At 35.6% G+C, this 14,223-nt stretch overlaps 1 protein-coding gene across 1 annotated transcript; it reads right to left on the minus strand.

The window, feature by feature from the left end:
- Window positions 1-5,616: 5,616 nt before the first annotated feature.
- LOC112790708 (isoamylase 1, chloroplastic) lies at window positions 5,617-13,541 on the minus strand. Its single transcript, XM_025833239.3, has 18 exons — window positions 12,866-13,541; window positions 12,469-12,651; window positions 12,002-12,097; window positions 11,765-11,917; window positions 11,173-11,264; window positions 10,914-11,055; window positions 10,709-10,816; window positions 9,669-9,754; window positions 9,121-9,192; window positions 8,910-9,033; window positions 8,446-8,532; window positions 7,826-7,918; window positions 7,391-7,549; window positions 7,033-7,116; window positions 6,879-6,959; window positions 6,713-6,795; window positions 6,526-6,643; window positions 5,617-6,375 (listed from the first exon to the last, which is right to left on the minus strand). Exons 1-18 carry the CDS (start codon window positions 13,241-13,243, stop codon window positions 6,112-6,114), a joined length of 2,403 nt encoding a protein of 800 aa, XP_025689024.1. The 5' UTR covers window positions 13,244-13,541; the 3' UTR covers window positions 5,617-6,111.
- Window positions 13,542-14,223: the final 682 nt, after the last annotated feature.

The raw sequence follows: 14,223 nt of genomic DNA on the forward strand, positions 1-14,223 counted from the left end.
ATCACTTTTCCCATTAACGTTGCTTGGTGCCTTTTGTTCCTACGTTAGAGTTCACGTTAGTGTAGCTAACGTGACTCTTAATGTGGGTGTGTCTCACCTTCGAGAGCATTAGTGACACTCACCTTTGTCACTAACGCTCCAAATGCCCAAATTTTCTACGTTAGAACTCACGTTAACTAAGTTAACGTGGTTCTTAACGTAGTAGTGATGCCATCTTCCAACGTTAGTGACAAAAGTGAGTGTCACTAACGTTGGCTCTTTGATCTTAACTCCACGTTAACTTTCACGTTAATGGTCTTAACGTGAAAGTTAACATAGGCAATGCTAGTTGGTCCAACGTTAGTGACAAAAGTGAGTGTCACTAACGTTGGCTTTTGTTTTCCTCTTCCACGTTAGAGTTCACGTTAACTAAGTTAACGTGACTCTTAACGTGGATCATTGCCAAGTTCTCCAACGTTAGTGGTGTTCACTTTTACCACTAACGTTGGAGGAAAACGTTATTGGTGTTCACGTTTTCTCTTAACATTGGAGTTCCCTTTTGCTTCTACGTTAACTACCACGTTAACTTAGTTAACGTGGCAAGTAACGTGAGCTATGGATGGCTTCGCAGGCGTTATTGGTGATCACTTTTCTCATTAACGTTGTAAGCTTTTTACCATTCCACGTTAGTGTTCACATTAACTAGGTTAACGTGAATACTAACGTGGTTCTTCCTTGCTTCCTTTGCCCTGAAATCAAGCAATTTAAGTGCATCAAAGCTCTAGCCAAAGTCATGAGATTATGCATCATCAATTTATCATGAAATTCTAGCAAAATTCTCATGAAATCATGCAAAGTTCACACTAGTTGCTTGAATCAAGGTGTGAGTGTATTTTCATCCAAAACTTGTCTTATTCACTAAGAAAATGCATGAAACTACCCTAAAACAGTAAAGAAAAGGTAAGTAAAACTAGCCTAGATGCCCTGGCATCACCAATGGCTACCATCCGTCCTCTCAGTGAAAATGGTTCGGCTACGGGTTACATAGGGCTAATCATCTGTCGGTTCTCACTTGTGTTGGAATAAGATCCAATGATCCTTTTGCGCACTGTCACTACGCCCAACAGTCATGAGTTTGAAGCTCGTCACAGTCATCCCATCACGGATCCTACTCGGAATACCACAGACAAGGTTTAGACTTTCCGGATCTCAAGAATGTTGCCAATTGGTTCTAGCTTATACCACGAAGACTCTGATTTCACGAAATTGAAAGGCTCTATTGTCATGAGAGGCAATCATGCGTCGTGAACCAGGAACCCAAGAGATACACACTCAAGCTCTCGCAAATAGAACGGAAGTGGTTGTTAGGCACGCGTTCATAAGGGAGGATGATGATGAGTGTCACGGATCATCACATCCATCAGGTTGAAGTACGAGTGAATATCTTAGAATAAGAATAAGCGTGAATTGAATAGAAAAACAATAGTACTTTGCATTGATTTATGAGAAACAACAGAGCTCCACACCTTAATCTATGAGGTATAGAAACTCCACCGTTGAAAATACAAAAGTGATGAAGGTCCAGGCATGGCCAAGCGGCTAGCCCCCAAAACGTGATCAAGAGATCAAAAGTGATCCAAAGATAGTCTCAAAAATGATCTAAAGATCTAAATACAATAGTAAAAAGTCCTATTTATACTAAACTAGTTACTAGGGTTTACAAAAATAAGTAAATAGTGCAGAAATCTACTTCCGGGGCCCACTTGGTGTGTGCTTGGGCTGAGCATTGAAGCTTTCACGTGCATAGCCTTTCATTGGCATTTTACTCCAGCTTTGGTGCTGGTTCTGGCGTTTTATGCCAGAAAATGGTCTCTAACCGGCGTTTAGACGCTAGTTTGGGCCATCAAATATTTGGCAATGTATGGATTATTATACATTGCTGGAAAGCCCAAGATGTCTACTTTCCAACGCAGTTGAGAGTGCACCGATTGGGTATCTGTAGCTCCAGAAAATCCATTTCACGTACAGGAGGGTCAGAATCCAACAGCATCTGCAGTCCTTTTTCTGCTTCTGAATCAGATTTTTGCTCAGATCCCTCAATTTCAGCCACAAAATACCTGAAATCATAGAAAAACACACAAACTCATAGTAAAGTCCAGAAATGTGAATTTTGCATAAAAACTAATAAAAATATAATAAAAACTAACTAAAACATACTAAAAACTATGTAAAAACAACGTCAAAAAGCGTATAAATTATCCGCTCATCAACATGCTAATGTTTAAGTGTGGGGAGATTGATAAACCACTATTTTATGATATTACTTGTACTCAATTGAGTGGTTTTTATCACGTCTTTGCTCACTTATTCATATAAATTGCTTGGTTTTACAATTCCTTCTTTATTCCTTAATATTTGTGAAAATATGTTTCCTAGACCATAAAATTGTTAATTTTAATTATCCTTTATTACCATTCGATGCCGTGATCTGTGTGTTGAGTATTTTCAGGCTTTATAGGGCAGGAATGGCTTAGAGAACAGAAAGGAAACATGCAAAAGTGGAAGGAACGCACGAAAATAAAGTTTTGAAAGAAATGGCAGCGACGTGCATGCATGGACGACGCGGACGCGTGCCTAGCGCAAAGCATGAGCGACGTGTACGCGTGACTGACGCATACGCGTGACAAAGAAAACTTCCAAATGACGCGCACGCGTGACCCACGCGCACGCATGACGGACGCCACGTGCAGAAAGTTGCAGAATTCGCCCCCAGTGATTTCTGGGCTGTTTCTAGCCCAGTTCTTGGCCCAGAAAATACAGATTAAAGGCTGCAAAGTGGAGGAATGAGGAGGGCAGCTCATAATTCATCATTCACATAATTTTAGGTTTTAGATGTAGTTTTTTTATAGAGAGAGGCTCTCTCCTCTCTCTTAGTTTTTAGGATTTAGGATTTCTCTTAGGTTAGGTTTGCTTCTTCTCAAATTCCAGGTTCAATGTTCCTTTAATTTAGTTTCTCTTCTACTTTTATCTATTTTATGACTTTAGTTTGTTTATTTTCCCAATTTGATTTATGAACTCCATTTTAGATTTGATTTTCTTTATTTAATGCAATTTGAGGTATTTCAGATTTATGATTGCTTTCTTCTATTTATGATATAAATAATTTGGATTTTTCCTCCCTTTGCTTTGGTTGAGTAATTGGTGACACTTGAGTTATCAAAACTCAGCTGTTGATTGAAAATTGGAATTTGCTTATTGATTTGGATCCCTCTAAAGCTAGTCTTTCCATAGGAGTTGACTAGGACTTGAGGAATCAAATTGATTAGTCTACTTGACTTTCCTTTATTTAGTAAAGGTTAACTAAGTGGGAGTAATAAACAATTCTCATCACACGTGATAAGGATAACTAGGATGGGATTTCCAGTTCTTATACCTTGCAATAGTTTTCATGATAATTAGTTTACTTTACTGCCAGTTTATTTTCCTGTTCCCTATTTCAAAAACCCAAAAGATACTTTTCCATAACCAATAATATATCATACCTCCCTGCAATTCCTTGAGAGATGACCCGAGGTTTAAATACTTCGGTTATCAATTTTATTGGGTTTGCTTTAATGACAAACAAGTTTTTTGTACGAAAGAATTTTCGTTGGTTTAGAAGCTATACTTTCAACGAGAGCTTATTTGTAAAATTATAGACCACGCAAGAATCCGTTCGTCACTTAGTCCAACAGCCACCACTTTCTCCTTTCCCTTGGTAACACTAGCACTGAATTCTCCTTGCACTCTCTCAGTTATAACACTCTGTTTCGTTTTTTGAAAATCCTTCTTAGTTGTAATATCAACATCATACAAACCCCATCACCATTCCAATCATCATCACTGTCATCAAAAGTTACTTCCATTGCACTATCTTCAGAGCTGTTTTCACTCCACTGTTCATCACAGTTTGCTTTATCAGTGCCATCATCATTCTCTGGCTGGTAGTCATAATCCTCAGACTCATTATCACTTGAAGAATCTGACCTCTCTGCCGATATAAAATCCTCCTCCAACATAGAAGTTTGGGTTTTTGTCACAACCTTGGGCTTCTTACCCACCTTGGTCTGTTCAGATGATTGGGCCTTATGCAGTACAATTGGACCAGGCCCAACAGTCTTTACAATGGGTGCACCAGCCTCACCACCATCTCTCTCTTGAACTTCCTCAATTGTACAACCTTTCCTAGCAGTAGCACCATCTTTGTGAAAAACAAAAAGCTCCACCATATTGTCCCTCAGTCCAATTCTGCCCATCTCCATTGCATCCTTGTTTTTCTGAAGCATCTTCAGTCCTTCCTTTGTTTCCTCTTTTGGGGACTTATACCTCATCGTAGCGATGTTCTCTGCCAAATATCCCTGTTTGACTACTATGTCAGTAGCCTCGAACCTACTCCACCTATCTTTATCACAGTATTCCACTATAGAAGTCTCAGCCCACATAGTGTAAAGGTTCATCATCAAACCCAAACTTTCCCCCATCGTGTATCTTGACACTAAAATAACTTATTATCCTAACAACCTGTCAGACAAACATAACATACTCAATAAAATTCTCACATTGATCAACAATAGAAAGGCGTAAATTCAATCACTAGGGCAAATTAAAAACTTCTAAAATAAAACAAGAAACAAATATTGAACTATAAAACAATACAATCACACACACACCATCATCACATATCAACATGCATTAACATGAAAACCAAATGGGTTGAGGAGATTTGATAAAGGAAACCTGAAACGATCTTCTTCCAGATACAAAAGGTTTCAAACTAACTGCTTTGGTGGAACTTGAATGTTACTGAATGATAATGTCACCTCTCTAGCTTTGAATCGCAATCCTTGAATAAAAATCAGTAGGGTTTGAGGGGTTATTTTTCGTTTCGTGCTTCACAAGAAGAAGAGTCAGTCTCAGAGTAAGTATGTGTTATGTCTCAACGCGGGAACCATCACACGTCTATTAACCTCTACCCCTTCAGTTTGCCACGTCGGACACGCTATTAACAATTTCACTCCCACTTAATGGTAGGACTTGATTGATGCTAATCAAAACTATTTTGGATATAAATAGGACACTTTAAACGTTGATGACTAAAATAGAATTCACCCCAAATATAAGGGACTAATTTAATACTTTACCCATATATTTATGAGAGGAAGTCAGTGCCACTCATCTCCAAGCTCCGTCCAAAGCTTAAGCTGCAAGTCATCTTTCATTTATAAAACAAAATGCTCATTTTTCAGAACGTGTCCAAAAAAAACACCCAAAAAAAAATCTCTGGACATACTATATAAATTTGCATCTGTACAATATAAAGACTCTAAATAAATATCACTTCAAAAAGACTAGTTTTAGAAACTCATCAAACCCCTTGCTATATTTTGCTACAGCAATCTCGATTCTCCTCTAAATAATTTCTTTGATTATACTCCGAACATAATTAATAACTTCATGGATTTTGCTTTTCTTTAATGATCAACGATTCAGGGATTATATTAAACGCTTATAAATTTGTTCTCCTTGGCCTAACAAACGTGTAATCTGGACATTTATGTGAATCCTAACTAAGGTATTTCAATTTATGGGTATGCTACATTACCCAAACAGAAAAACGTCTCTTGGCTATTAAGATTAAGAAATATAGTGTATACACCTATTATTTTCATATAACTGTATAACCATAACATTGAACACTACCCAAGTCAAAGCAAGTCCTGCAAGAAGTCAGGGGAGTACGAACTCAAACTACAGTTAGATACTCTTGCTTTTTCTTGATAAAATCAACATCACTATGGCCAGATCTATAGTCTTATTATAAAATTGTTTTACACTATTATTTAATTCAATACTTGAAATTTGTGAAACTTGGAGCAGGATCACATCAATTGAATTGATGGAAATACAAATAGTTCACTTTTCCCACCAAATCCATTTTTTCTTCAATAAGTACAGCTTCTTTCTCTGCTTTGATGTTTCCCCTTTCTGTTGGAGATTCCTCTAAGCATTATAAAATCTCCACTTTGATTATTATTCATATATTGCTAATTACAGGGGGAGCAATGTGTCTAGAAAGGATAACGAATCTCCAAGCTACGCACTTCCATCAGGAGTAAGCAAGAGGATGATGGAAGAGTAACTAAGCATAGGATACAAATTGGCATCAAGAAACTGAGCATACTGCTGTATTGCAATCTCTCTTCCAGGAACATCAGGACTGAGAAAATCATATGGTGCAGGCTTGCTCGTGTCGACAAATGGTTCCCATCTGTATCCAGGACGTTCTGGCAACGTAATCGCAGAAGGTAAATGACTCATGTTGAAAGCAATGTAAATTTCTCCTTTCACTGAGTCCACCTGGGTTCATGTTCATTCCAATTAAGGGTAAGAAGCTATTACTAATGCAGTATCACAACAATGAATATAGATAGCCATGCACTGTGGTGCATAATAAGGACTTAAAAAGCATCTAGGTGACACTGAATGTGGGCAACAAGATAATTGTACCATGGTAAAGGCCACGAAACGGCTAGTTTCAGACCAGTCTGGCATTCCAGGAGAATGACCATGCCACTGCAGCCTCTCCGCTGTTGGGAAGTCATCCAAGCCCAGTGACTCACATTCCCTGTAGGATTCCATGATTAGAATATATGAAAAATACAAGATACCAATAAGAAAGCAAAATGGTACTCACTGGCGGAATTCAGTCATAAGGCGGCAAAATCTGAAGAAGTCTGACGAGGACTCTTCCTTCTTGTCCCATTGGAAGTAATTAAGCTGCAAAAAGCATGAACTCAATGGAATTAATAATATGATGGATGCACATCAAAGGGAGAAAACGAAAATAGTAAGAGAATCACGTAGTTATCATGACAATAGGTATTGTTGTTTCCCCCTTTGGTATGTCCATATTCGTCCCCCATATATATCATCGGAACTCCCTGATAAGAAACTAGAAGTCAGTAAACAGAATTCCTGCTGTAACTATCAATATGCTGTTAAACTGGGCCTTACTTGGGAAACCATGAGCGAGAGAAAGAAATTTCGCATTTGCCTTTTCCTCAATTTCCTCACCAAGGTGCTAGCAAACTCCCCCTCCTACAATAGTTTGAGAAATGGAATTAATAATTGATGCAAAATACGTATTAACTTCAACATACAGCTGCAGCATAAGCTTCAATCTTCTTATGACAAGACCGCAAAACAGCAGCTAGGAACAATTTAGATTCACATACTAGTATGTTACCATCTACATGAAAGTATATCAGAATATTAACAGTAGCATATTTGGCCGTGCTTTGAAATACTAATGGTGTTCAGAGCCATGAAATAATCTTATGATGAACTCTCAGAACAATTCTTTAACATCTACCTGACCACAGTTCCAGCTATTATTATGATTTTCTCCATCATTATTGTCTTCCCCATTTGGCAAGTTATGCTTGTTGTTATAAGTCACCAAGTCAGCCAGAGTAAAGCCATCATGCGCACATACAAAGTTGATACTATTCCATGGTTTTCTTCCTCCTCCCTGTGCCAAAGATATACCTTAATGTCAACCAGACAAAAGCACAAACACAAAAGAAAAGATAGCAACAAAAGACCTAAGCAATGAAATCAGCTGAACTAGATACTAATTCCTGGAGTATACATTTAATGACAAAGTTTGAAGCCAGACAACTAGGATATTTAATATGATTTAGTAGGTAGTATATACTAATAATAGCATATAGCAATCATGCAAAATTAGGAGGAAGTTCAGAGCCAAAAAAGGAACACAATTGTCACAAGAGACAACAGATTAAACCTGATATAAGTTAGGACTGCCACAAAGGCATTCAGCAAATGCTCCAGCAAAGCCATCAGTACCCTTGATAAACTGGCGTACTGTGTCTCTATACTGCAAAATGCAAGAATTGCTCATTAATGGAATACTTTTATGTTGAACCCATAGTTCAAAACCTTTCTGTGTTTGAACATTTGAAAAAGTCAAGATTGATATGCTGTTTTTAATAATCCAATTAACAGAGACCCTACCAATCCACCATTAAGGATAGATCCGGAATTAAATGGTGAAAAGATTATGTAGACAAATATAAATCATAAGCAAATGTAGACAAATATAAATCACAAACAAGGTTTACTTGCATTTCGGTGTTCACAAGTTTATCAAATTAAAGGACTTCCGAAACAAATGAGATATGATGCAGTTACTCTGGAATCTCACTTTTCAAGCCACAAGATTAGTTAGGATTTATGTGATATGATGACGTAAAATTGATAAAATTATGATATTTCAGTGTTGCACTATCAAGTTCTCTTTTCCATAAATTTAACCATTTGATGTTGTGCTGCCATATTTTCTTAGTTTCCAGTCACAGCATAATGATGGGGTTATGAAGACAACGTTTATGTATCTGCACTGACCTTCCCATTCCACTCTGACCAAATACCCCAATGAGGGAATGTGCCAACTTGGTAGAGGCCTCCAGCATCCCACGCTTCAGCTATAAGCTAGAAAGAGGAAATTAAGAAACTGCACATATTAGTTACCTGCTTCCAAATGAGTGAATGCTAATATGTAAGGTCAATAATAAATAAAATAAACCAATCAAAATATTTTATGAGAAGTCAAAGGAAACCTTTCTATTTGCATTTGGAAATCCAGGTGAAGCAAGAGAGAAATAGCACCTAGAAGGAAGGGCTACCTAAGAATGCTGTCTAACTTATTCCATCCAAGAAGAGTTAATAAATTCTATAACCTAGTTCCCCATCTTCTTACCCGATTTAATTGCCATATACATCTACTTAGACAAATGAAAATCTATAAGTCCTCAAAGTAAAATCAACCTTTGTACTAGTAATCAAAGGAATAATCTAAGTAGAAAAACCTTCACTCCACGTAGGATTGGATCATTACTGATCATGTCAATCAATGGTGGGCTGCCGAGGGGAGTTCCTGTTGTCATCAAGTCACCTATTGGATCCCCAAATACATTAACTCCATCCCAAAGACTGATGACAAACAAGGAAAGGAAAATAAGAACATTAGTATGAATCAGTCTCTAGAAAAAATATTGGAGTACAAGTATGGTACACAACCTGCTTCCCCTCGTCATAATTGAAGCAAGATCAAAGCGAAAACCATCCACATGAAATTCTGTTACCCAATATCTGTTGCATAACAGAAATATAGTTAGGCCTTCAATCCGTACGATAACAACTTGTAAACCCTATAGTAGGTAATACTTGAATGAAATCTGGCCAGAATTCAATAATTTTAACCTATGATATAAATCTAAAGGAATTGTCTATAAGTGAAAGGTAGCATTGTAAGTTAAATTATTTTTCGAGCGGTATGTTAGTAAGGTATAGATTTTACATATTCTCTAATAACTTCAATAAATTGTTTCATGTGTTATTAAATCTCAAATTATGGTATAAAGATGCAGTATATCTTTGGTGAGGTAATTTAGAAACAAAGAAATGACCATGAGCACAAAGTTAACAAACATCTAAGAACTAAATAGAAAGTTTTCCAGTTAAAAATTGAGATATAATATTCAAAAAGAAATTTATAATAATTTAAACAGATCCATGAGAAATAACTTCATATAAATATAACACACTGATAATCATAGTAACAGTACCTTAAGCAGTCCACGATAAATTGTCGCACAACTGGATGGTTGCTATTGAATGTGTTCCCACATCCAGAATAGTTATAAAATTCCCCCTTAAAATGTGAGAATAGACCAAATTAACATTAAAAATGATCTAAAAAACAAAACTTGCAGGTGCAAATAAGTTAGCAAATAGTCACAAAGGAAATTGTTAGCTTTAAGGATAAATACACCAAACAGGTACACAAGCACGAATGTTTCAGGTACAGCTTTGGAATTAAGCATAACAGGGAGTGGGAAAATTGACTGAATCCTCAACTCTTAACTAACTTGTGCAGAAATTGAGAACAAAGGGAATGCCATGATTCCATGTGGGTGTGTACACATTGTGTGTGTATTTCATGTTAAGGGAAAGAGGAGGAAGCTAAATTTGGGAGTTGGCTTGGGAGAGTGGGGCTGCTATATAGTGCCCTGTTTCTCTTTGCTTGACACACATTTTCTTCTATCTTCTCTTCATCTGTGAGCTGAGATCCAGTCTCATCAGTGTGAATAATACAATCATACTACTTCCTCTAGTCCCCATGTTTGTGGTTTCTTAAAGAAGCATATATCCAGTGAACCAAAAACAAATTCTAGCGACAGAACCTGAGGCCAATTGCTGGAAGCAACATGACTGAGAATTATCAGGTGCGTTAAGTCTAATTTTCATGAATTCACACACCTACAAAAGAACCATTTTTCCTCAACTACATGAGAATCAATATCAAGAAACTAGAACTAATAGAATACCGCATAGTTCCTTAAATGTTTTCTTGTAAACTAAAAGTAGATGATTTTGAAAAGATGATACATATCATATAACATTTTTGGACACTCATAAAAGGAGTTTTGGTAAATATTTTAAGTGTATATAGTAAGCCACTCAAGACATTAACTAAGTCAAAAAGAGGTTACAAAATAACCTCTTTAGACCACTGTTAACTAGTTGAGTCAAGATTTAAGATCCTCCATGGCTTCAAATATTCCAACCAATTAGGTGAAGCTGAAAACAAAATATTGAAGTATACCTTAGGCGCTACCATGTAATAAATACTGTTGTCCACACCTCTGAAAGAAATAATGGGACCCTTCTCATTCCCTTCAGCTGTATGATTGAAAACAACATCCATGATAACCTGCTCCAGTAATATAGCAATAAAAACATAATCTAATTCTGAAAAAGATAAAATAAACGAGAATTGACCAAATGAAATCAAATGTTATCCTGGTCACCTCAATCCCACGTTTGTGTGCCTCTTTGATCATGAACTTCATTTCATTAATTCCATCACGGCCACAATTTCTTATACCATTAGATGAGTATCTAATCATTGGTGAAAAGAAATTGATAGTTGAATACCCCCAAAAATTCACCCTGAAAAAGTGAAAGATACAGCATTATCATACTCTTGAAATAAATTTCTTCAAGAAAAAAAGAGGACTTAAAATGAGAATTGTATAGAGCCTAAGTGATTCACTTAAGGAATCTTACTTATAGTCCCCTAGTACAGAATTGTAACTGAAGTATTCCAGCTCATTGAACTCGTGACATGGCATTAATTCTACACAATTTACTCCAAGCTCCTGCAAAATGAATAATTTGAAATTAACACATTATTATGAATTAGTTAACAGCTATGGCATTCGTCTTTCTTTGATGCAGTGATTAATATACACTTCAAAGGAGAAACATAATGAAATCCAAATTAAATTGTATGTAATATCTACATACCTTAAATTTATGGCATTGATACAACAGTAATATAACAGACAAAGTCACCAAGGCTAGGAGACTCAATCATCGTGCTGGGCACTGTGTATTTGATTTAATACTACTTCCCATTTGAGAACAGTCAGGAAGCTGTACTGTAATTCTCTTTTTTTCATGAATTTCTTTACAATTCACATAATAGCACATAAAAGATCAACAATATACTTTTCCCACTAAAGAAATGAATAAATTATTGAAATTATAACTTCTAACAGTATACCAGCCTGTTACACAGAATATCCACCAGTAAAAAGAAAAGCCCCAAGGAACACTTCAAAAATTTTTTTAAAAGAAAAATATTAAGAAACTTCACCTTTAAGTGGTCAAGCTTCTCCACTACACCGAGATATGTGCCGGGGAACTTAGTCTTGCTTGACTCGTGCTTTGTAAACCCTCGCACATGCATTTCATATATAACAAGATCCTTTTGTGGATACTTCAGTGGTAAATCTCCTTCCCAGTCAAACTAAACAATGCCAGAAAGAATAAGTGTATGAAAGTTAGTTTTTGGAAAAGTTTGAGTAAACAACCATAAAATAAATAAAAGTACCTCATTATCATCAGAAGAAGGTACCATGCCAGCCATCTGGGGCCAGCAGTTACCATCAGGTCCTAAAGCTCCAAATTCTCCTCTGCTTATTACTGCCTAGACAATGAGCATTACCTTATTAAATTAATAAAAAGCTACGCTAAGCAGCCTTGTTAGTTTTGCACAAGTTTGTTTTGAAGATACAGTTGTCACGTATGTAGCAAATGCTAAGTGTGGCTGGAATCTGGATGAAATGGGTGGTTAAAAACTATGAGGTTCTAATCCCATATCTTGGCACATTATTCTGGAAATTCGTAGGAAGTGTTTTGGCTGGGAATTTCTTTTTTCTTTTTCTTTTTTTTTTTTTCGTTTCATTTAACAGTGGATATGTATTGCTATTCAGTGTAGAGTGTTCACTAGTGCTTTGAGTAACATTTGATATGCATATATAACATTTTAAAAATAATTAAGAGTGTAGAGCTACTAACTTTTGCATAAGGATCCAGCACCACACGAGAAGAGTCAAAGTAGTGTCCCTCTTGTGGAGAAAACTTGCCATCAAATTTGTATCCATACAGCATATCTTTAAAATCTCCTTTTAGGAATACATGCCATACACCTCCAGTCTTATTTATCAACGGATCAAGAGGAATGCAGTCCGTCACTTGATTCTACAGCACAAAAAGAAAATTGAAACTATCGAGACCAACAGACTAATCTGTGAAATCAAGCAGAGGTTTTGAGAATATATTTTGAAGTTACATGTTCAAAATTTAAGTCTAATTGGTTTGAACTGATTTATTTCGAGTTTCCATTTCTCAAACACAAAAAGTGAAATACTGAGAAAGAAAGAAAGAAAGAAAGAAAGAAAGAGGAAGAACTTACATGCTGCAAATCAGATAGAGAGATCAAACAGAGAGTGGCTGAGACAGCATTGAGAGAGTAAATGGCGAAATTGACCCCGCCATCTTGTGGGGTGGCGCCAAGCGGGGCGGGGCATCCCCTGGAAACTTGGAAGCGGCTACCCAATTGAGGCTTCTCGACGACAGCTGTGTCGGTCTCAATTCCATTCCCTACGGCTGCACAAGTGGTGATATTGAGGTTCTTGGAAACCCTCGTGTTGAGAGGAGTAAGAGTAACTCTAATCCTCCCTCCAAAGTTGGAATGAGAGTGAAGCTCAAGCACCCTTTGAGAAGAGGGTAAGAGGGAGCATGAGGCATTGTGAGTGAGAGTGAAGCACCCCATTGACATTAACACTGGCATTGGGAATGAGAGTGGTGGAGTTGAACATTCATCAAACACAAGGAGTGCAATGCAGGGAAACAAGACTTTCTTTCTAATCCCGATTTGGAAGGTGTGGATTGTAGTCACTCACTTGTGACTCCTTATATTTAATATCATCGTAATCGTAATCATAGTCGAAATGATTATACGCATGAAACAGAAGGAGACAGATGGACGGACATATCTGCTAGTTTCTGAGCGGAGACAAACAACATTCTTGTTCAAGCTTTTTCGTTGGGGCCACCCCTGTTTTCTTTTACTTTGTTTTGATCCCTTCAAAGATAAAGACCCTATTTCATCCTTTTTTTTAGATGTTTTCATATTATATTTTAATTAATTTCTGTATAATTTATTTTATACTTTTTATTATATATTATTAAATTTTTTAAAAAAATATTTTAAAAATAATAAAAAATAGTTAATTTAGACTAAAACTAAAAACATAATAAATTAATTATTAGATTTATTTTAAATTATTTATATAAAAAAATATATCACATTCTTAAAATAAGTTTTTAAAATTTTTACAAATAAAAAAATAATTAATTTATATTTGTACAATATATAAAATAAATTATTATATTATTATTATATTATAAATTATAATTTATTAATTTAAATTTTATTTTTATTTTTAATATAAACATTAAAAATAAATAATTTTTTTATAACAAGATGTAGTGTAATAAAATATATAATATATTAATTAGTTTTTAAAAAATTTTAAAAAAATAGTTTTTTTAATAAAATGTTATTAGAAAATTAGCGTTATAAAAGATAATTTCAACCAATATAATATAATAGGTTATTAAATATATTTAATACAAAATATATTGAATATAAATTTTTATTGAGTTTAAATTTTAAATAATTTTTAATTGAATTTCGGATATTTTTATTTTAAAGAGTTAGAATATTTTAACATCATCTTTTTCGTATCTTTTTAATTGAGTCTTTGA

Source organism: Arachis hypogaea, chromosome 3 (genome assembly GCF_003086295.3).
Source record: "Arachis hypogaea cultivar Tifrunner chromosome 3, arahy.Tifrunner.gnm2.J5K5, whole genome shotgun sequence".
NCBI lineage: Eukaryota > Viridiplantae > Streptophyta > Magnoliopsida > Fabales > Fabaceae > Arachis > Arachis hypogaea.

Excerpts from the sequence above, each read along its gene's own strand:
- LOC112790708 (XM_025833239.3), bottom strand. The coding sequence starts at position 13,243 with ATGCCAGTGTTAATGTCAATGGGGTGCTTCACTCTCACTCACAATGCC. Across the intron at positions 9,034-9,120 it reads ATTATGACGAGGGGAAGCAG|TCTTTGGGATGGAGTTAATG; the intron begins GTTGTGTACCAT and ends GTTTGTCATCAG. Across the intron at positions 8,533-8,909 it reads CAATCCTACGTGGAGTGAAG|CTTATAGCTGAAGCGTGGGA; the intron begins GTTTTTCTACTT and ends TCCTCTTTCTAG.